The sequence below is a fragment of the Malus domestica genome, chromosome 10 (genome assembly GCF_042453785.1).
Source record: "Malus domestica chromosome 10, GDT2T_hap1".
NCBI classification, from domain to species: domain Eukaryota; kingdom Viridiplantae; phylum Streptophyta; class Magnoliopsida; order Rosales; family Rosaceae; genus Malus; species Malus domestica.
In genome coordinates this window covers 24,167,979-24,188,794 of record NC_091670.1, presented here as the reverse complement: position 1 = coordinate 24,188,794, position 20,816 = coordinate 24,167,979, and the positions used below count along the sequence as shown (strand labels likewise).

The 20,816-nt window shown below is 37.0% G+C and overlaps 3 protein-coding genes across 8 annotated transcripts in view; 1 reads left to right on the top strand and 2 right to left on the bottom strand.

Annotated features, from left to right (window-relative positions):
• LOC103406393 (TMV resistance protein N-like) overlaps positions 1–20,816 on the bottom strand; it is a 119,067-nt gene that overhangs the window by 43,270 nt on the left and 54,981 nt on the right. The gene's annotated exons all lie outside the window — the stretch shown is intronic.
• On the top strand, positions 96–11,972 carry LOC103443722 (uncharacterized). 6 transcript variants are annotated; one of them, XM_070806820.1, is made up of 6 exons: positions 96–385; positions 807–913; positions 1,663–1,797; positions 2,020–2,117; positions 8,793–10,467; positions 10,581–11,972. In XM_070806820.1, the coding sequence occupies exon 6, from the start codon at positions 11,181–11,183 to the stop codon at positions 11,853–11,855; it is 675 nt and encodes a 224-aa protein (XP_070662921.1). In that variant the 5' UTR covers positions 96–385; positions 807–913; positions 1,663–1,797; positions 2,020–2,117; positions 8,793–10,467; positions 10,581–11,180; the 3' UTR covers positions 11,856–11,972. The 6 variants fall into 6 exon arrangements, 2 of the variants coding, with proteins under 2 accessions (XP_070662921.1, XP_070662920.1); XM_070806819.1 differs by lacking the exon at positions 807–913 and having other exon boundaries at positions 100–385; XR_011572206.1 differs by lacking the exons at positions 807–913; positions 8,793–10,467; positions 10,581–11,972 and adding an exon at positions 5,080–5,706 and having other exon boundaries at positions 143–385.
• Positions 17,212–20,540, bottom strand: LOC103417123 (protein SUPPRESSOR OF npr1-1, CONSTITUTIVE 1-like). The gene is made up of 4 exons (XM_017327276.3): positions 20,295–20,540; positions 19,812–20,094; positions 18,236–19,716; positions 17,212–18,128 (listed from the first exon to the last, which is right to left on the bottom strand). Exons 2-3 carry the CDS (start codon positions 19,851–19,853, stop codon positions 18,733–18,735), a joined length of 1,026 nt encoding a protein of 341 aa, XP_017182765.3. The 5' UTR covers positions 19,854–20,094; positions 20,295–20,540; the 3' UTR covers positions 17,212–18,128; positions 18,236–18,732.

Here is a 20,816-nt window from a genome sequence, read left to right as displayed (position 1 = left end):
TGTTTTAGGGCAGTGTGCGGACCAAAATGCCCCTCAATTCGTTTGCTAAGCCACCTTTTTGACATATTTTCTACAGTAAAATGACTTCCTTGCCCTCCTAGGCCACGCGTTCATCCTCTCTGGTTTCGATTTCTTTGGGTGCTTCGGTGCTTTTTCCATTTTTCTTTAATGTTGTCGCTGTTCTAACCCTAATTTTTCTCCCTTTCTGATCTTATCTGTCTCCCCTCGCGCCGATCAGTCGGTTTGTAAAAATTTCCTCTCTTTCCTGTCGATGTCGCTGCTTGGGCGTTGATCCTCTCCGCTTTTGATTTCTTTGGGTGCTTCGTAGTTGTCTGCTCTCTCTTCTCTCATCGCCTCTGTTGGTCTCAAAGTGGATAGTTTTGTGGTGAGTTCGTCTAATCTTGCATCTACAATTTTATCATGCAACTGTATGGATTGTGTTCTGTTCAATTTTAGATGTTAGAATGGGTTGTTGCTTTCAGAGTTTTCGTTTGATAACAAAGATGGGGTTTTTTGGGGAGAAACTTTTAATCCTTGAGTTTTTAGTTAGGTTGTGTTGTGGTCTTGACAAATTTCTAACAAAAGCAGCTTGACGATGAAATGATCTAACCGGAGGAGGGGGAGAGAGCGGGAGGGGGAGAGAGAGAGCTCTGTGTAGAGGAGTTTTTAGTCATTTTCATGCTCATTATTTAATCGTGGACATTACTCTAACGTGTTCAATCGGTATCATAATTTCTGATAAGTGCATATGCCTATTGAACACATCAACTTAAATATATATATATATATGTGACTGCTTGAATCAGGACTTATCGAATCAAGGCAGCTGCAAGGAAATTTGAGCCTTGGCCTGTAGAGATACGATTTTGCAAGGAAGCTAGGAACGTTCTAGACTTATTGGATATGAAGATTTGTATGATTTAATTTGTGATTAATATACTTGGATTTTATTAATTTTTTCTTGATTTTATAGAGTTTTTCGTTTAAATTTGTGGGTTTTAGTATAAATAAATTGTGTGTGTTGGAAAATTCTTCATTAAATTTCTGGGTTCTTTTGATGTGGATTTATGTGAGATTAATCAACTGCAATGTCGTACATGATAATAGGTGGGCATGTTCATATATTTTTCAGTGTTCTCCTATAAATTCTTAGTGTTGAAATAGTTAGTTATTAATGATGGATTAATCAAAGTTGGGCATGAGTTCATATGTTTTTCAATGTTTTTATAAAAACAACGCAATTTTCACTTAGTTTTGAGTAGAATAATGGTGTTTTAAATACAATAGTGGGAGATTTTTTTGTGATCATTTGAAAGTAAATTTTGAATACTACACTACCATTTTGCTTAAAGCGCCCCAATTCATGCATAATTTGAATGAATATGTAAATGTTACTTGAGAAACTAACAACATACAAAACTTAAACGATTCTATTTGTTTCTATCTTTTTCTGGATTTGTCTGCTATTGGCTATTATGATTTTGTCTGGCTAATGGACTCTCTGAAAATGTGTTTTAGCTTTTTTAATTCTAAAAACTTAAACTGATTTTGTTTGCCGACGATTTGTTATGAGGTATTGCTATAACATGGAGAAATTGACACTGATTCTATTATTATGTGTACATCAGTTTGTAATATCTAATCTTAAAATATTTTTTTTAGGTTGTCACAATGAAGAAGAAGGCATTCAAATTACTTTTGCTCCAATCCATTTCATCAATTTATCAAGCTTTCATGTTGAAGCTCCTGGGAAGCACATGCATTATATTGCCAACATGAAAAGCCTTGGAAAATAATGTCAGTTGTTGCTTCTCCAACCCTTTTCCCTAATTTAAGTTCTTTAAGCTTGATTTCCTTTTTCTTATATGTAGTTTGATTTTTTGGGGAGTTAGTAGTTTTGGTTTTAACGTTGTTTTGTTTGTGATAGATCTCAGTATATTAAAAATATTTTGCAAGTTGATGTGCTAAAGATTTTGCATAAACTTATATTTTCATTTGCCCATGTTCTAATCCAAATAGATTGAGCCCTCAGCATCAGAAGACTGCTCTCCAAAGGCTGCCTCCGTTTCATCCTGAAGCTAAGAAGAAGATTGGTTCTGGGATTGATTATATCATAGGTAAATTCTGTTTCTTTGTTTAATTGTTGCAGAATAAGCTGCTTTTGGATTAAGTTGCTTTTGAATTAAGCTGGTTTGCAATTCTGGGGTTTAGTGTTTTGGTGCCAATTTTGGTTATTGGATCTTGGTCTTGAATCTTGATTGCCCATTTTAGTGTTTTAGTGTTTTGGATTTTTTGTATGATCTCTATGACTTTTGTTTACCATAGAAGTGCTTTTGAGTGTGACGATTTTGGCACTGAGCATCTAGAGAAACGTGAATAGTATCTGTTTGGATATCCCTGTTGCTGGATAGCTTCTGCTAGCTGATTGTCATTTCTGTTTTGGCATTCATCAGACTTGATTGCTTTCGGGTTTTCACTTTTGTTTCTGTGTTTGTTTGATTTTAGTTTCTAGGGTTATAATTTCGATCGATTCATTTGAGTTTACTTCTAGATCCAAAAGTTAATAAATCCTTTTGATTTTTTTTTTTTGTTCTCCCAATCGCTCCGACAGTGGGTAGTTATGCATTTTTATCTTGCGGAAAAGATTGCATATTTGATCTGAAGTGCACGTTCATCATTTGCTCGACGTTTATGGGTTTTACGCTGTCAAAATCACAATGCGATTTCACAAGGTATTAATAAGGCTTATTTGTTTTGATTCAAAATTGACTGAATCAGTCCTTAATAGTTTGTAAATTTTTTTCGATCTCTCTTAAGTTAGACGCCATGAGAAGAAAATTAAACATAAATGTTTTCCCTTTTCCCTTCTCTTTTGATTTCCCAGCATGCATGTTTTTCTCTGTTTTTACTGTTTTTAGCTCTGTTTATTGCTTTTGATTTTAGATTTGTGGATTGTTTCGAAACTGAGTTCCTGTTAATTGCAATTTCGTTACATTCAATGTGCAGATATTCTTAATTCCACCAATTGATTTCATGTAATTGAAATTTTGTTACATTGAATGTACAGATATTCTCATTTGCTAATTTACTTATCAATCACCATTTTCCATTGATTAATTAAACTTCATCGTTCTTTAAATATCTATATATATTATGCTCACATATTTTGTAATCCAACAGCAACACGCGAGCGTTATTTCTAGTTTTATCCAAAAATTAATCTACCTAAAATTACTCTCTACATTAAAGTTGATAGTAATTATTCCTAGGTGGGCCAATCTAAACAATCCCTGTATTATCTAAGTTGCTTTTTCACAGGCGGAATTTTTCATTTGCCACCTCTAGTAGTCCGGTTGGTTGCTCAAACAAGTTGTTTTTTGTCACATACATGTATTCCCCCCCTACCTAGTTGCCCCTACCCATGTACTCACAACGTTCAAATTTCAAGGACAACGAATGAACATATCGTCGGTCGCATTGAGATTTTACTTTATTTTGAAAGATTTTGAATTGAAATTTTATAAATGATAATTTATGATAAAAAGAAAACAATATTCGAACTTCAAGCCCTCGAGATCAAGAAAGATAATGATATTATACTGTTGTATTTTTTATTTTAGCAAATGATATTATCTATATTAAGAGAGGATGTGGGTTTAGCCTCATAATGGAATAACAATAATATGGTTCAAATTCAACTTTGGTGAGAATCGAACCTAAGACATCTCACTTACAAGTAAGAAGAATATCATTAGACCGTAGTATTAAGTGACTGTATTATTGCATTTTGAATATCCCTTTCTAATGTGGCTGGAGTTGAAATTGTCACTTGTGCATTGAAGTCGTGTGTTCGATTATTTCGTTCTTCAATATGGTTCGTATAAAAAAGATTATCCTTTGACTCATTATCTCAAAATCCTATTTCGAAATAATTTGACAATGATTGAAATAACGTTGCATGGAAGTATAGCTCCAATTCCAATGTGCTTGTAGTTTAAGTTATGAGAATTTACACATGTACCTCCAATTCCAATGTGCTTGTAGTTTAAGTTATGAACATTTACACATGTACCCAACGTTGTGCGTTCAATTCCTCATTCTTTAGGTATGTCTCGTATGAAAACGATATCCTTTCAGTCGTCATCTAAAAAATCCCAGTTCATAGATGATCATACAATGATTGAAACACTGCTGTGCTGCATGGAAGTATATAGCTCCCTTCTCTATAGTTGTTCCAAAACGATCTTCAAACTCTGTAAAGTTTTTGGAGATGACAGAAGTGGGTTTGAATTTGAGTGCCACTGGGAGACAATTCATCAGTGTATATATGGATCGAGAACAAGATGATTAGGGTTTTTTCCGTTTGAGAAGTGGATAGTGATGAGTCGATTTTATGCTATATATTTTTCCCTTTTTTGGTATATTTTAATTATTATTTTTGTTATGTATTTTTAATGTAGAACGTGCAAACTTGTTCTGAGCATAAAGTAATTAAACGATAGATTTTTTTAGCAATTCCAATTGGATGGGTTTGTGTCAAGAAGGTTGTGTCAAAAATTTATCCTGAAGCATCTGATCCTAGCGAATTAATTCATGCCTAGCGCGCAGTGCTGACAGATTGGATTACAGAGCTTGTTTATGACTTTTGGGCTGGAAAATGATGGATTTTGGACTTGGGCTCTTCTTGGAACTTGAAGAGGAGATTTTAATCTTTAATTTGATTCGTTTTGGCCTATTTGGAGCCCTGAAGGTCCAGAAATGTGACTATTTCTCTGTTGGATAGATCTCCTAGTCAGATTTGGAGTGGTGATGGCGGAACCTAGTGTTTAAATTGCTTTCCAAAATTATTTTCTTTTGCTTTCTATACTTTGCCAATTATTTAATTGTTTTTATTTAAATTCGTTTTTATTATTTTAAATTTTAAAATCAACTTTTTCGAAACTTTATTCTAAATAATTAGCTAAAGATTAGTTTAAATACAAATTATTCATTCAATGCTTGTAGAAAACGATCTTACTTGAGCTGTTAATTCTATGAGATAGCTAATTGATGGAATATGTCATATTGTGAGAGTTGTAGGGTTTTAGCTAGCTTGGAGCTTGGAGGGACCAATCATAAATCCATCAAAGCAAAGGCTACCCCTCATCTCATCACCCACCTTCAATTCCTCAACGTCAACGGTCCCAAAAAAAAAAACATTTTTAATCAAAATGATCCATGAGATTTGCGTAACTCATCATTTTGGTCATTGAGATTTGAAATCAATAAAAATTGTGCCTAAGTTTGTCAATCATCAATCATTTTGGTTATTCTTTGAAAAATCTCCATTAAATAAAGATAAAATGACAAAAACACCCTCAAATTTTGTCAAATCATTTTGGCTCATTGTTTATTGAATTGAGGGTATTTTTGTCATTTGGTCCTTAATTTTTTAAGGTTAATTTTTTAAGGAATGACTAAAATGATTGATGACGAACAAACTCAAGGATTACTTGTATTAATTTCAAATCTTAGAGACCAAAATAATGAGTTATGTAAATCTAAAAGAACATTTTGGTTAAAAAGCCAAAACAAAATGTACCTCTGTCAGTGCATTGTGGAATTTTAGTTTTTCTTTCCTCTTACATGCGAGAAAGTTAATGGTGTTTGAATTATTTTCTAGAAATGTTAATTATTTTTTTATCTACTTGTAGGGTTTTGTTTTAATTACTGGTGTTGTTTTCATCTTCATTTTTTTCTCGCTTTGCATTGCATGTGAGCGTGCGCACTTGTGTTCTTTTGAGATTTTTTTTAGTTTTTCATCTCAACCTGGTCAAAGAAATAAAGATAAAGGGAAATGAGGCTGTTTTCAGTTAGACAACCAATCTAATGCGTGTGATGTACTATTAATTAGCCAATGTTTTTTTTTTTTGGGCCACCTATAGAATGTATGGGTGACAATTTCATGGACATGGTATAAATTTAGGAAAAAAAAACAATACTTGACTACTTAAAAATAAATATAAGCTCCTAGTTCTTACTCTAAATTGTTTGTTGCTGATTTATAGAACTTTGTGTTTATGATCAGAACCGTTCATATTATAAATCACTCTATATAAATCATCTATGCAAAAAAATCAATTAAAATTAATGTCGTTTAGTTAGCGAATTGTATAAAAATAGATGAACCGACATGGTAAAAGCATTACAGACAATCTATGTATTTGCTACAATAGACTGACTAAACAACCCTATCTTTATATAGTAATTCATAATATGAAGAATTTTGAGTAGGAGTTTCTACTCATCCTTGAATAGCCAAATAATGTTTTGTGTGTGTGTGTACACACACACATACTCCATTGAAAATTCACGAATTACGGTTTTACTCCAAATACGGCTACAACAACAACAACAAAGCCTTTTCCCACTAAGTGGGGTCGGCTATATGAATCTTAGAACGCCATTGCGCTCGGTTTTGTGTCAAGTCCTCCGTTAGATCCAAGTACTCTAAGTCTTTTCTTAGGGTCTTTTCCAAAGTTTTCCTAGGTCTTCCTCTACCCCTTCGGCCTTGAACCTCTGTCCCGTAGTCACATCTTCGTACCGGAGCGTCAGTAGGCCTTCTTTGCACATGTCCAAACCACCGAAACCGATTTTCTCTCATCTTTCCTTTAATTTCGGCTACTCCTACTTTACCTCGAATATCCTCATTCCCAATCTTATCATTTCTCGTGTGCCCACACATCCCACGAAGCATCCTCATCTCCGCTACACCCATTTTGTGTACGTGTTGATGCTCACCGCCCAACATTCTGTGCCATACAGCATCGCTGGCCTTATTGTCATCCTATAAAATTTTCCCTTGAGCTTCAGTGGCCTACGACAGTCACACAACACGCCGGATGCACTCTTCCACTTCATCCATCCAGCTTGTATTCTATGGTTGAGATCTCCATCTAATTCTCCGTTCTTTTGCAAGATAGATCCTAGGTAGTGAAAACGGTCGCTTTTTGTGATCTTCGCTAGATTGCTCCGGTCATTAGTGTGGATAAGTATATAAATGGATAGAGATAGGAAAGCAAACACAAGATGTACGTGGTTCACCCAGGTAGGCTACGTCCACGGAATATAGGAGTTCTCATTAATTGTGAAGGGTTTACACAAGTACATAGGTTCAAGCTCTCCTTTAGTGAGTACAAGTGAATGATTTAGTACAAATGACATTAGGAAATATTGTGGGAGAATGATCTCGTAATCACGAAACTTTTAAGTACCGAAGTGTGGTATCGTCTTCACTTGCCTTATCTATCTCATAAGTAGATGTGGCATCTTCCCTGGAAGTACTCTTCCTCCATCCAGGGGTGGTATCTTTAACTGGTGGAGATGCACAAGGTAATGTATCAATTTCATTTGAAGCTTACTTGTAGTTTCAGGCTTGGTCAAGTGCGATACAAACCATGTAGTAGGAGTCCCCCAAGTCGCCGAGCTAGGAGATCTGCTGAAAGAGGTGACAGACAAGGTAAGCAATCAGAGCTCCAAGCAATCAGTCATAGATCAGAAGTTTGATTACGAGTTCCGGCTGATTGTTCTCATTCTCCCTATCTTGCAGGCAGCATGAAGGATAAAGAGAAGAAAAATGAGAAGAGATGATATGAGATACTTTTGCTTTTGAAGAAGTAACTTTCCACATGCTTATTCTTAAACTGGGCTGGAGGGTTTTCTAGTTTCCTCCAGTGTATAAGGCCGACTGAAGAATTTGAGGGTCAAAACAAGTCCATCAAATCTAGAGTACGTTCGACCCTGCTGATATGAGATATTTTTGCTTTTGACAAAGTAGTGGATGTATTGGCACGTGTGCTGTTACGCTTGTCTCCACATGCTTCCTTGTATCCTTCTCACTTGCCTATCTGTTCCTTAGGCAGATGTGGTATCTTCACTGGAAGCATAAGATGTTGAAGATGAGTACTCGAAAGCAATGCCAGGTAAGTAATCAGGTAAGGAGTTCCTGACTGGAAGCTTGATTCTAAGTGCTGACTGATTGCTCTCTTTCTCCTTGTCTTGCAGGTAAGAACAAGGCCAAAGGAAAAGACAGGGAAAAAGCATGATATGAGATACTCTTGCTTTTAACCTTGATGATATGAGATATTCTTGCTCTGGTATAGCTTGTTTGCAAAGATATTATCGAGGGGAAAGAAAGCTGAATATTTCGAAAGGCTTCGTTGGGAGTGCCCTCTCAGATATGAGGAAGGGTTGAGCATTTTTGTAGGTCTGCCTGTCCGTTGGGGATGGAGGTCGACATATATAGGAGTCTCCCTAACAACAAGTAGTAATGCTATTCCTTTACCCTGCTTGGTCATAGCACGGTAGTGGGAGCTGCCAGCTTCACATGTTTTAACTCTGTCAGAGCACTTTGAAAAAGTGGTCTGTGGTATCTGGAAAGCTGATGTTGCGTGTGAAGATTATAGACAAGCTTTATCCAAAGAGATCTAGCTCTCGGAGTTGAGAAAGTGGTGCCTCTTCGGTTTTCGAACAAGCAATCCTGTCGGGGATCTGGCTCTCGAGATTCGGAGAACGATACCTCTTCGATTTTTGATAAAGCAATCCTGCTGGGGGTCTGGCTCTCGAGATTCGGAGAGCGGTGTCTTTTCGATTTTTGAGAAAGTAATCATGTTGAGAGTCTGGCTCTCGAAATTCGGAGGGCGGTGCCTGATCACTCATATATTTCATGCATTTATACCATCCATTTCTAAAGTCTTTGTGATGTTTTTGTGTTAAAATTATGGCATTTTATCTTACTTTGTAATAATGTGCAGTTAAATTTGTTTTAAGATCAATTTCAAGCAAAAAGGTCGGAGCAGCGACAAGATATTGATCACGAAGTGGTTAGTCCTCTTACTGCAAATAAGAAGGACAGAGAAAAGAAAAGAAATAAAAATAAAAAAATTGAAAGAAAGAAAAAAAGAAGACACACGGGATTGGCAGACATGGAGGAGTGGAAGGAAAAAGATTAAAGAAAAGAATTGAAAGTGGACGGACGTAGCAGAGGAAAAAGAAGACGAGTGGGAGAGCACAGACAGAAAAGAAAAGAAAAGAAAAGAAGAATAATAAAAGGGCAGTGGGAGAGACACTTAAGAGAAAACAAAGGAGAAAAACAGGGAGTGGAAAGAAAAGAAAACGGAAATAATAAGGGAGTGGGCAGATTGACAGCGGGAAAGGAGAGAGCACAACATAAACTTAATTGAAAGAAAGGGGAGTGAGGCAGACTGACAGAGAAAGAAAAAAACGGAAAATAAAGAAGCAGAGAGAGAGAGACTGACGGACTGAAAAGAACAGGCAGAGGAGGGCAGAAACGAGACAGTGGACAGTGGTGATACACGGAGAAGAAGGCAGAGAGAGAAGGAGAGACTGACAGAAGCCGCAGCGCAGCAGAACACAGCAACAGAGAAGGAACCAAGAACCAAAAACGGGTGTTTTTCTTTCTTGTTATTTTTTATGGATAATTTCTTATGTATGAACATAATTATGTGTAACTAATTTATTATGCTAGAGTGAGGCCATGAGCCGCAACATGAATACGTAGATTTATTTTTCAATTGCTTAAGTGTTGTTACATGCTTGCTTTGATATTTTCAATCACTGAATTAAACTATCTATGTACCTTGATGCTTGATCACCATTAGGATGCTTAGAAAAGTTATCGGATGCAATTTTGAACGAATGCCACGTTAAAATTGGTTGTGCTTCTTGTGATTGAGAATTGTACTCTCCTAAGGTAAATATCATGCTCTTAGGGATTATATGGTTTAACAAAAGGATTTTCACCAAGATTAATGAATCATGCATGTTTATATTTAATCCAAATGTCATGGATAAGTTGCATGTAGTGGTATGCGTTTTAGCTTGAATGTCACAAGTAAAACATACACAAGGAAAATCCAACCTTCAAAGCATGTGTGTTTTCAATTATTTAAGCAATTGGAATAGCTACGTAGGAGTGTTGTTGGTAAAGGTTGAACTCTAGCATATTGTCAATCTATTTTTCTTCAATCATTTATTTTATCTTGAATTTCCTAATTTACTTGTTTTGTTTAAGTTGAATCATTATTCCTATAAACCAAATCCCATTTTAGATATTTGTTTAAGTCACATCCAGTAATATTTAGTTTTGTCAAATTAGTGTAATTCTTAGAGTTAAATAAGTTAAATACACAAAAACTCGTAAATTGTTTATATCAGTCCCTGAGGAGATCGACATTGCTTGAGCCATTCTATACTACAAATACTTGTTCTCTTGCAAGAATTTTCTATGATTTAACCCTTTGTTTTACAAGTGGTAAAATCGCTATCAGTGCCTCTTCGATTTTGGAGCAAGCAATCTTGTTGGGAGTGTTTTCTCGAATGTGAGTAAAGGTTGGGCATGTTTGCTAGTCTACCTTGCCACGGAGCGCAGAGGTTAACACACATGGACTTTCCAATTATCCAGCAGTGGTATTGTGCCTTTACCCTTGTGGGTAATAATATGGTAGCTAAACCTTCAAAATTTATGTGTCTAAACTTTGTTAGTGATGTTTCTTTGCTATTCTTTTACCCTTCTTGGTCAGAGCGATGTAGTGGGAGTTGCAAGGTTCACGTGTTTCAACTTTGTCAGAGAACTTTGGCAAAATTATATGTGGTACCCATGAGCTAATGTTGCGTGTGGAAAGTTGGTGATTGAACAGTAAGATTCATGTGCTTTCTACTTCACCAGAAATCTTCGACAGAATGCCCGTAATTTTCACAAAGCTGAGTGTGCGTGTGACAGGTGCTGACAAGGTTGAAAAAGTAAGTGCCTCTTCGATTTCTGAGATCGGCCCTCGTGGTCTTTGAGCAGCCCAGCTTTTGAAAAAGCAAGAGCCTCTTCGATTTCTGAGATCAGTCTTCGTGGTCATTGAGCAGCCCAGCTTTTGAGAAAGCAAACGCCTCTTCGATTTCTGAGATCGACCCTCGTGATCTCTGAGCAGCCCAGCTTTTGAGAAAGCAAACGCCTCTTCAATTTCTGAGCAGGCGCCTCTTCGATTTCTGAAGCTCCATCGAGTGCAGATTTTTATAGAGGCTGGCATTAAGTTCCAAAGCACACTTAAATCTCCACCAGTAGAAGCTCAATTCTTGCACTTCTAAGATCTTGATTTGTCCGACCTCTTCTCTCTTCAACACCTTTGAAAATGTCTGGCCCCTCCGACCGTCGTTTTGACTTGAACCTTATTGAAGAGGCAACCACGCCTTCTCCAGACAACATATGGCGCCCATCCTTCGTCTCCCCTACTGGTCCTCTTACCGTTGGGGATTCTGTGATGAAGAATGATATGACCGCTGCGGTGGTGGCCAGGAACCTTCTCACTCCCAAGGATAACAAACTACTTTCCAAACGGTCTGATGAGTTGGCTGTTAAGGATTCTCTAGCTCTCAATGTTCAGTGTGTAGGTTCTGTGTCTAATATGGCCCAATGCCTATTTGCTCGAACCCACCAAGTTGAATCATTGGCGGCTGAAGTGATGAGTCTTAAACAGGAGATTAGAGGGCTTAAGCATGAGAATAAACAGTTGCACCGGCTCACACATGACTATGCTACAAACATGAAGAGGAAGCTTGACCAGATGAAGGAATCTGATGGTCAGGTTTTACTTGATCATCAGAGGTTTATGGGTTTGTTCCAAAGGCATTTATTGCCTTCGTCTTCTGGGGCTGTACCGCGTAATGAAGCTCCAAATGATCAATCTCTGATGCCTCCTTCTTCTAGGGTTCTGTCCAGTACTGAGGCTCCGAATGATCCCCCTCATGTGCCTTCTCTTTCTGGGGCTCTACCGACTGCTGAGACTTCTCCTAAGCAACCTTTGTGAAGGCTCCCTCTTATTTGTTTATTTTGACTCATGTATATGTACATATTTGTAACTTATTGGGGATATCAATAAATAAGCTTTGCTTCATTTCAACGTATTGTGTTCAATACACCAAAACCTTCTTCGCTAAGTTCTTTGAAATTTTCTTTTGTTGAAGCTTGTATGTTGAAGCTTTGTGAATGGAGCATGTAGGTTGAGGTAGTGTTCTCTTAATTTCCCGAGTGAGGAAAACTTCTCGGTTTGAGACTTGGAAAATCCAAGTCACTGAGTGGGGTCGGCTATATGAATCTTAGAACGTCATTGTGCTCGGTCCTGTGTCATGTCCTCCGTTAAATCCAAGTACTCTAAGTCTTTTCTTAGAGTCTCTTCCAAAGTTTTCCTAGGTCTTCCTCTCGGTCAAAGAAACAAATGAAAAACCAATATATAGAGAGAACTGTTTTTACACTTCGAAACAGTCAACATGCAATCGAGCAAAGGTCTTCTTTAAATCACGTAATGATTTGCGATTCAATTTGGTCATAATATCATCGATATCAATCCTTGACAAAATTGGCCTCCGTCCTGAGAAACTGATACAATATTTAGTAAGCATGCCTTAATAAATATTGTATGAACCATATGGTAACAAGCAGAAATTGGTACGAGGTAGAGAGTAAGTTACCCTGTTTTGCTGAAGTATCAAACCCTGACATATCGGTTGCTTCCTTCAAACTTCAAAGCACCCCTTCACTTGTGCACCTTCTCCATATTGTCCTCGAAACGTTTTTCAAGTTGAGCAAACGCATCTGCATAACTTCCCTGTTGTTTTCGTACATGTGATGGATCTATTCCGTAAAAGATGCGTATAACAGTCTATCCATATCTTTCTTTGCGTCCTAGTATATGCACAAGCTCATCCAAACATCATGTGGACGAAGCACAGTGTTTCGAGAAAATGATTACCGAAAGCTTTTATCTCTCTATTGCTTCGAGAAGTAAAAAAGACGTCATACTTTTCTCGACGAGAAGTAACAGCAACAGAATCATAAGAAGAATCAGCCATATTCACAGCCTGCAAACCCACAAGTAGTCAAAGCATCATATTTTCATAATCCAAAGGCCTTGATTGGTATGAAGGATTGGATTGGAATGGATAAGCCAAGGTATGTTGAATGAAGAAATGAAAAAATTATGGTCAATTTGGTTGGGGGTAGGAAATGGATTACTCAACAAGAAAACTTATCCATTCCGATCCTCTCAAAAATGAAAAATAATTCTCCTCTAACTTCACTTTACGTTGAATTTAGAGGGTTATCAATTCCAATCCAATTCTAAACAACAAATGAGACATAAATGTAAATGATGCAATCGTGCACCGATCAATATAACCAGTGTGATTTTGGAAAGATCACATTTTCAATTTTTCATGTCAGGAATATTTCAGATACCAGATTAGCAGTTTCAGGATAGGTAAGTTGCAGAGAGATGAATTGCAAAGTGGGAAACAATATAATTCAAAAGAGAGTAAGGTGCTAATAAGCGAGCATCAGGTCCTAATTAAGCAATTGAGATAGAAGTTGCTGCCAGATAGACTACCTTGGAGCAGTTGCATACAGAGATTTGATCAGGCTTTAGCAGTTGACATTGCAGTTGACCATCAAGTTACGGAAACTACAATACCCAACAGTGAAAGGATATTAGGGAGGTCCTATAAGACCTACCCCATTGAACTACTTTCTCTTTTTCAGGAGCCAAGAAGACTCATAAAGACATTTCAGCCTTCCTTAGCTACCATCGTGCGATTCATTAAGGTCAGGAATCAAACTCAGAACGTGCTGTGTGGAATCGGGTCTAGAATAACTGCTTTCTCTCTCTTACTTAAGTTCCAACATATCGGCAGCAGAAGCTTCAAGTCTTTTTCTGAAAAAAAAAACAGTCCAAGACTCCAAACTCCAGAGTCTTTTGTCTCCAACATTGGGCTTAAGTCCATAACTTGAATTCAAGTTGGTCGGGTCGGGTTGGCGGCTAATCCGATGTGAGCAAAATTTGTGGCGATAAAAGTGGCCGAAATCATCCACTTTGGCATCCTTGAGAGCTCCATTGTTCTGTAAAATTTTAACTTTATATGATATTTGCCTCTGTAAATTTTGTCTGTCTAAGATTAATATGAAAATTACAAACCCAATTTTTCACCCAAAAAAAAAAAATTCAATAATGATTTGTTCTATCAACGAAAAGAAGACATAATTCAACTTTGTCTTTAGTTTTCTCTAATTTCTTGCTCCATACACCTTGTATCTACATATTTTTTTGGCTTAAATGTCAATATGGTCCTTGTGTTTTACTTTATTAACCAATTTAGTCCTGTATTTTCAATTCAGCTAAATTGGTTCCTGTGTTTATATCTGTTAGCCAATTCAAGACAATCCGTTAAAAGACTGTTAAAATTGACATGTGCTAGGCACGTGAGAGGACAAAAACGTAATTTTATTATACACCCACTAAATACCAAAAAAAAAAACATGGAAGACCTATGAATCTATTTCTCTCCCATGCATATGATATGGATTATCAACATGAATCAGCATCCAGTTCACTAAAGCTGCATGTGTCGGTTAAAACCACTCACCAATCAGGCAATAAACTTCAAACATCGAGTATCATAGTGTATATTCTGGCAACGACCCGAGCAGAAGCGCACCCAGAGAGGGTAAGGAGAAGTTCCATAAAAAAATTGTCATCATCGTCGTCAAGAGAAGCTTCATCGTCGTCGTTAACTTCTACCGTCTCCAAACCAACATTATCATTTTTCAAAGCTTCAAGCCGAGCAAGGGTAGCCTAAAACACCAACCAGCATAACCCATCAACTCTAATAAATTTATACAAATTCACAGAAAAAAAAACACCAAACTATATATATATATGGAAACCTTTTTGGGTAGGATTAATCTGGAGCTCACTGTAAGTGGTTCAGCTAAAAGTCGTCGTCTTTTATGAAATTAAGATTTGGGTAGTCGATCAATTCGCAAAATATATCACATAAAACAGAGACAATTGTATCAGCTAGAGAGAGAGAGTCGATGAGGCTGTACCTCATCACCTGGCGCACCATCGTGCAGGATCATCGTCGCGGGAGTTCTGTACCTGAGCCGTGAAGAGGAAGTCGATGAGACAGGATCTGGAGATTAAGGAGAAGGAAGGGAGGTGGTGGAGGTTTGGGAGTGATGGAGGCTACAGGAGAGAAAGGGTATAAGAGAGGAGCGGCTACGGGAGAAAGAGGAAGGGTAGAAGCTCTGATTTATGACGACGCCGGAGAAGCAGCGGGGAAGACGGTGGAGAAGCCATGGTTGGGTTGCAGCAATAAAATTACGTTTTTGTCCTCTCAAGTGCCTAGCACATGTCAATTTTAACCGTGCTTTAACAGATTGTCTTGAATTGGCTAACTGACATAAATTCAGGGACCAATTTGACTGAATTGAAAACACAGGGATTAAATTGGCCGATAGAATAAAACACAGGGACCATATTGACGTTTAAGCCTATTTTTTTTTTTTCAGACAAAATAAGTAAAGAAAGATCTAAGAAAACTTGGAAATAGACTTTAAAAAAAAAACATGAAGTAGTTAGAGCTAACAGAAAACTTAATGTAAAACCGAGCTAACGTTTTAAAATTAATATAATTGACCTCACTTAAAAAAAAAGTCTTTAATGTTGTTGTACATGCTTTACGATAGCCATGGAACATCAGATGACCTTTTAATTCTCCTTCATTTCTTTCTCCCTCAAAATTTCAATCTTTTGTATGTGGTTTTTTGTAATGAAAATTTGCCCCAGCAAATTAATTAGCTCTTCAATATGCAAGTTAGAAACATAATTTTCCCCAAAAAGTTTACAAACATAATTAGATAGAAGGCATTCAACTTCTACCAGAAACCTGTCATACTCAGCACTCCTTTTTTTTTTTAATTTAAAAAAAATGCCACTTCCACTCCAACGTACCTATCATTAAAAAAAAAAACGATTTTTAACGAAACACTTCTGATAATGTTCATTTTTACTGAAAACCCACATTTTTACTTTTCCCTGGTACTATGCACTACACATTTATTTGTCATTTTTCATTAAAACTAAAGGTTTTTTTTTATTTTTCATTAATTTTCCTTAAAAAAAAAAAGACATCATAGTGAATATATTGAAGAAGAAAAAATAAATAAAGATACAAAAAGTTAGAGGGAACATGAAACCATACCCTAACAAGAAGTAGAAAGATGACCCAGTGGTAAAATGCGGATTGCGAAACTTCCTTCAAATTAAAAACTAGAGATCTTGGATTCGAAACCGCTGCTAATGTGGAAGCCAGACTTGTGCCTAGGGGATGGCTAAAATGCCTCTGTGAGGCCCCTGGAAGAGGTGGATAACTGTGGCACGGAGGACAAGAATTCCACCAGTGAACCTCCAACATAATCAACACCATAGTTTGCCAAACAACCAACCACTTGATTTCCTTCGCAATAAATGTGAGAAAACATAATATGGATGGGGAGAGAGAATATGCAACAATTTGCCCAATCAACCAATAAACAGCAAGGCACCCTGAGAAGATCCATTAAAAAGAAAATGCATTGCCAAAGAAGAATCTCAATCCAATAAGAATGCTAACCCCAATCCAAAGCTAGCCATATAAACAACATAAATAATAGCTTTAAGTTCCACCTCCAAGGTAGTAGCAATTTCCAAAAATCCTGACACATTCGTTGGTTTTTGTTGTTTCTCTACTTGAACAGAGAATTGTTAACCTCCGGGTGGGACATGGGTGGACTCATGTTTTAGTCTGTCTGTCTGTCTGTCCTATGCATTTCACATTGTATTCTTCAATGTAGCTATGGTTATTAAGACAACGCTCTTTGTACCCCAGAACCAAACTACCATTTGAACTTTTCTCATCAACCAAGTTAAGCTTTTATGTGACATCTTAAATAGTTATAATTTATTGCTTCAGATTACTTTAGATGCAAAATTGTTGTTCTCTTACTTTTTTTTTTTGATCAAACGATATTGTCTACACTAAGAATGATGAGTTGAACTTAGTTTTACCATAAGCTAGCAATAATGTGGTTCGAATTAAAAGTATGAACTTCGAGTTCATAACTTCCGCAAACGAGAACATATATACAAGGGAATCTATGCATAAATAAATTAAATTAAATTAAATTAAATGGGTTAACATAACCCAGGCCCAAATGTTGGGCTACGAAAGGGAAAGTGAAGGCCAAGTCCCGATAAATAGGATTTCGGATTTCATATGAGCTAATCGAAATAGGCCCAGAAGAAAATAAATAATTTTCTCTCACTCGAATTAGCATGGAAGTACAATATGTTTGAGAATCAAGGAAATTTATATTGATACATTTGATGAGTTAATTGGAGCATCTCAAATCCCTGTACATAGACACAACGCTAGAAAATTTCAAATCATAACTTTTTTAAGAAACTAAATCAGAAAATTTCAAATCCCTGTACATAGACACAATACTTTGGCCTTAACATTGTGTATTGTGGATTTCACAGTATTTACAAGTGGCTCTACAACAAGCAAATTATAAACATAACTTTCCCCACAAAACTACAAACATAATTCAAGGAGATGACCCCCCCATCAAACTACAGTCGGGTTATTAGATCGAACAATGACTCGACTTGCTACAGGCTCGTCACACTGGCTTCAGGTTCACAACTTCCACTTGCTTCAGACTCGTCATGTCCCGTATCTTCTTCTACTTTTACTTTCCATAATCATGCCATCAGTTTTAATTTCTCGGCATCTTCGGCATACAACAGGCTGATACCACACTTCACCTTCACATAGGAAGTGGGTTGGCCGGAAATACTCACTGGCCAGAAATGAACAGAGGCCTCCCTAACAAGTTTGCGAAAATCAGCGGAGTATTACCATCTTCTTCAAGTTCAAAGGCATTGTAGGTCACAAACATGTGATGTGGATTGAAATTGGAGTCGTACCATCCTAAATAGAAAGGACACCCGATCATTTCATGACTTTCACCATTCTTAGTTATGAATTTGTTACTTGTACTTACATCCGAACTCCAAACCATGTCGGACCCGGCAGTCGTTATAAGTAACAACCACAGATAGAGCAAAACCCAAGAAACCATTGCAAAACCAGTTCGGGGGAAGGTTGATTGTTATTGAAGATCCGTCATTTTGATTGCTGAACCAATTTGGAATTTCATGCCCCGGACATAAAATGGTAACCAAAGGCCGAGAAGAGTTTTCCTGTAACATTGATGGACAATTGGACTATATATTTTAGATCAGTGGAAAAATACATTGTATATTTTTGATCATTGAAAAGTAGCAACAGAGGGGAGAGAGAGACGTACATCATATTTTGTTTCTCTTAACTTCGGGGACGCACTTGCGACTCGCAAAATTCTAAGTTGTGCATCAGCCATTATGTTGCTTCTTGCATTGTGCTCTAAATTTATGCAGTAAAAAAAGTTGATTATTTCTTGACAAAATTTATCCCAACCTTGTGTGAGTGTTGTCCTTGAACTTGACACTGTCTTTAGTGATGTGCAACATTCTGCTTCAAGATAGACTAGCACCAGGAGCTCTGGTAAAGACTGAAGCATCTTGCAATTGGTTAACCACAGGCGAGACAGACAAGGTGCTTCTTTGATGCATGCAGGTGTGCTCCTAATCAGGGTTTCACTCAGATTTACATCTTTCAATGAAGCTGAGCAAACGAGACCATCAGGGATTTCTGATATACCACTGCGACTGAGGTTTGGTACTTCCAAAGATATCGAACTGACAGTGCCGAAAGGTAATTCTTTGAGTTTCTGACAGGCATAAAAGTTGAGAGTTACAAGATTTTTTAAATTGTAGATGCTGCTTGGGACAACCTCAAAGTTCCCGCAAAGATGGGATCTAATGTTTGAAGCCCAATTAGATTATCAATCGAACAAGGAAGCTTTTTAACCGCAGTCCCTTTGAAACAAAGAAACTCCAGATGTTCCATTGGCTCCAATATTTCTGGGAAGTATTCGAATCTAGAGCAACCAGAGAGATCAAGTCCCTCAAGACATTTCAACTTACAAATGCTCGTTGGGAGACTTTCAAGCCTTTTGCAACCTTTTAATTGAAATGTTTTGAGAACAGGGAGAAATTCGATTGTCGAGTGTAGCTCTTTAATAGCTGTTTCTTCTGAACTAAGAAACTCCAAATGTTCCTTTGGATCCAAGATGACTGGGAAGTATTTAAATCTAGAGCAACCAGTGAGATCGAGTTCCTTAAGAGAATTCAACTTGCAAATGCCAATTGGGAGACTCCCAAGCTTTTGGCAATCCTTTAGTTTAACTGTAGTGAGACTAAAGAGGTGCGCCATTGATGATACAGGCAATAATTTTGTTGATGTCCTAGCCAAATCTAACACACTAATATCCTTGGGAAGCTCGGAAAACTTGCCAAGAGATAAGCAGTGATCTAGACTAAAAGTACCAGAGACTTTCAGATTACAAGTGCTGCTTGGAAGTTTCTCAAGTTCTTTACAATCCTCAATATTAAACTCAGAAATTCTTTCATTAGACCAAACTGATAATGGCAACTCCTTTATACCAGAGCTTTGTAAACTTAAGAATTCGATATTGCCTGGCATCTCTAGGAGATAATTGAGACTCTTGCACCATCCCAGTTGAACATAAGTAAGCTTGTCTAGAAATCGAAAATACGAAGGAATTTCAACCAAACTTGTACAACCAAAAAGATTTATATACTCAATCTTCAAACACTGAGAGAGATTTGGAATTTCAGTCAAATTGCTAGAGTAACTAAGATCAAGCACTTTTAAGCTCATAAGATTCTGTTACAAATGAAAGAGAAATAGTAAGAATTAATACTTTAGATTGAACAACATTCTGCCCTGCATGTTATAAGAAGTAAAATAAGCATATGTACCTGGCCTTTCTTCCAAAGTTGATCAACTAGGATGTGGGGCATTCAAAGCTCAACAAGATTTTCTGGAGAAGATTTTGACGGCAAAGATTTGAAAGGAAATCCACAGCAGTAAAGATAACAAAGAGAATTGGGAAGATCTAGAGAAAAATTTAATTGGCCACAGCTAGAATTATCAACATTTAGCAACTTCGGTTGATTCATTTTTTTTGAAATCTGCATGATTCAAGTGTTGTTCTTCAATCTCAGATATGTTAAAGAAAACGGCTTCAACAGCTGAAGTTCCCTGTCAATCAAGAGCAAATTATAAATTTGAATACAATACACAACAAAAGTTAACCAGAATTACATTTATAAGAATTTAACTTATTATAAATGAGTTTCTAATAGAAAGTTAATGACATTCTGTAAAGTTAATGCATTTGGCTTATACCATATTATTATTCAATACATGATAGACATCCTTAGCATTGAACAACCTCTTACATTTTCCAGGCTCTTCAACGCATTGTTCACGAACAATTGCCCAACCCATTTCCTGAAGCAAATCATGCATCTCTATGGTTTCCCGGGTTGAATCAATTGATATGAGAGACTTGTCAATGAGAACTTTAAAACTAAGGCGGGTGTCCTCACCTCTGAAACTAATAAACACATCATACTTCTCGGGAGGAGAGGGTCTAGATAAAGGAGGAGAAGAAGAAGATGAAGCCATACCTCCCTATCCACAACCTGCACACCTACAAGTCAAAATATGCAAATTGGCTGTATATGAATAAGAAATGAGTGATCTTTCGACAGATAATTTATGCAACAGAAAAAGTCAGTTGGATTACCTCCGGAGTCCAGACCAAGATAGAAGTTGCAAAATATTACAACCAAAACAACCTAATTAAGAAGACGTTGCACTGATCACGACGAAATTAAGCATGAGAGCTAGAAAACAGTTGCAGAGATCCCTTTATGTTTTAACATTTGTAGTGACTATTTGCACAAGAACAATGTAGG

Coding starts and splice junctions, on each gene's coding strand:
- LOC103443722 (XM_070806820.1), top strand. CDS start 11,181: ATGTCTGGCCCCTCCGACCGTCGTTTTGACTTGAACCTTATTGAAGAG.
- LOC103417123 (XM_017327276.3), bottom strand. CDS start 19,853: ATGCCCCACATCCTAGTTGATCAACTTTGGAAGAAAGGCCAG. Junction 19,717..19,811: donor AACTTTGGAAGAAAGGCCAG/GTACATATGCTT, acceptor CATTTGTAACAG/AATCTTATGAGCTTAAAAGT.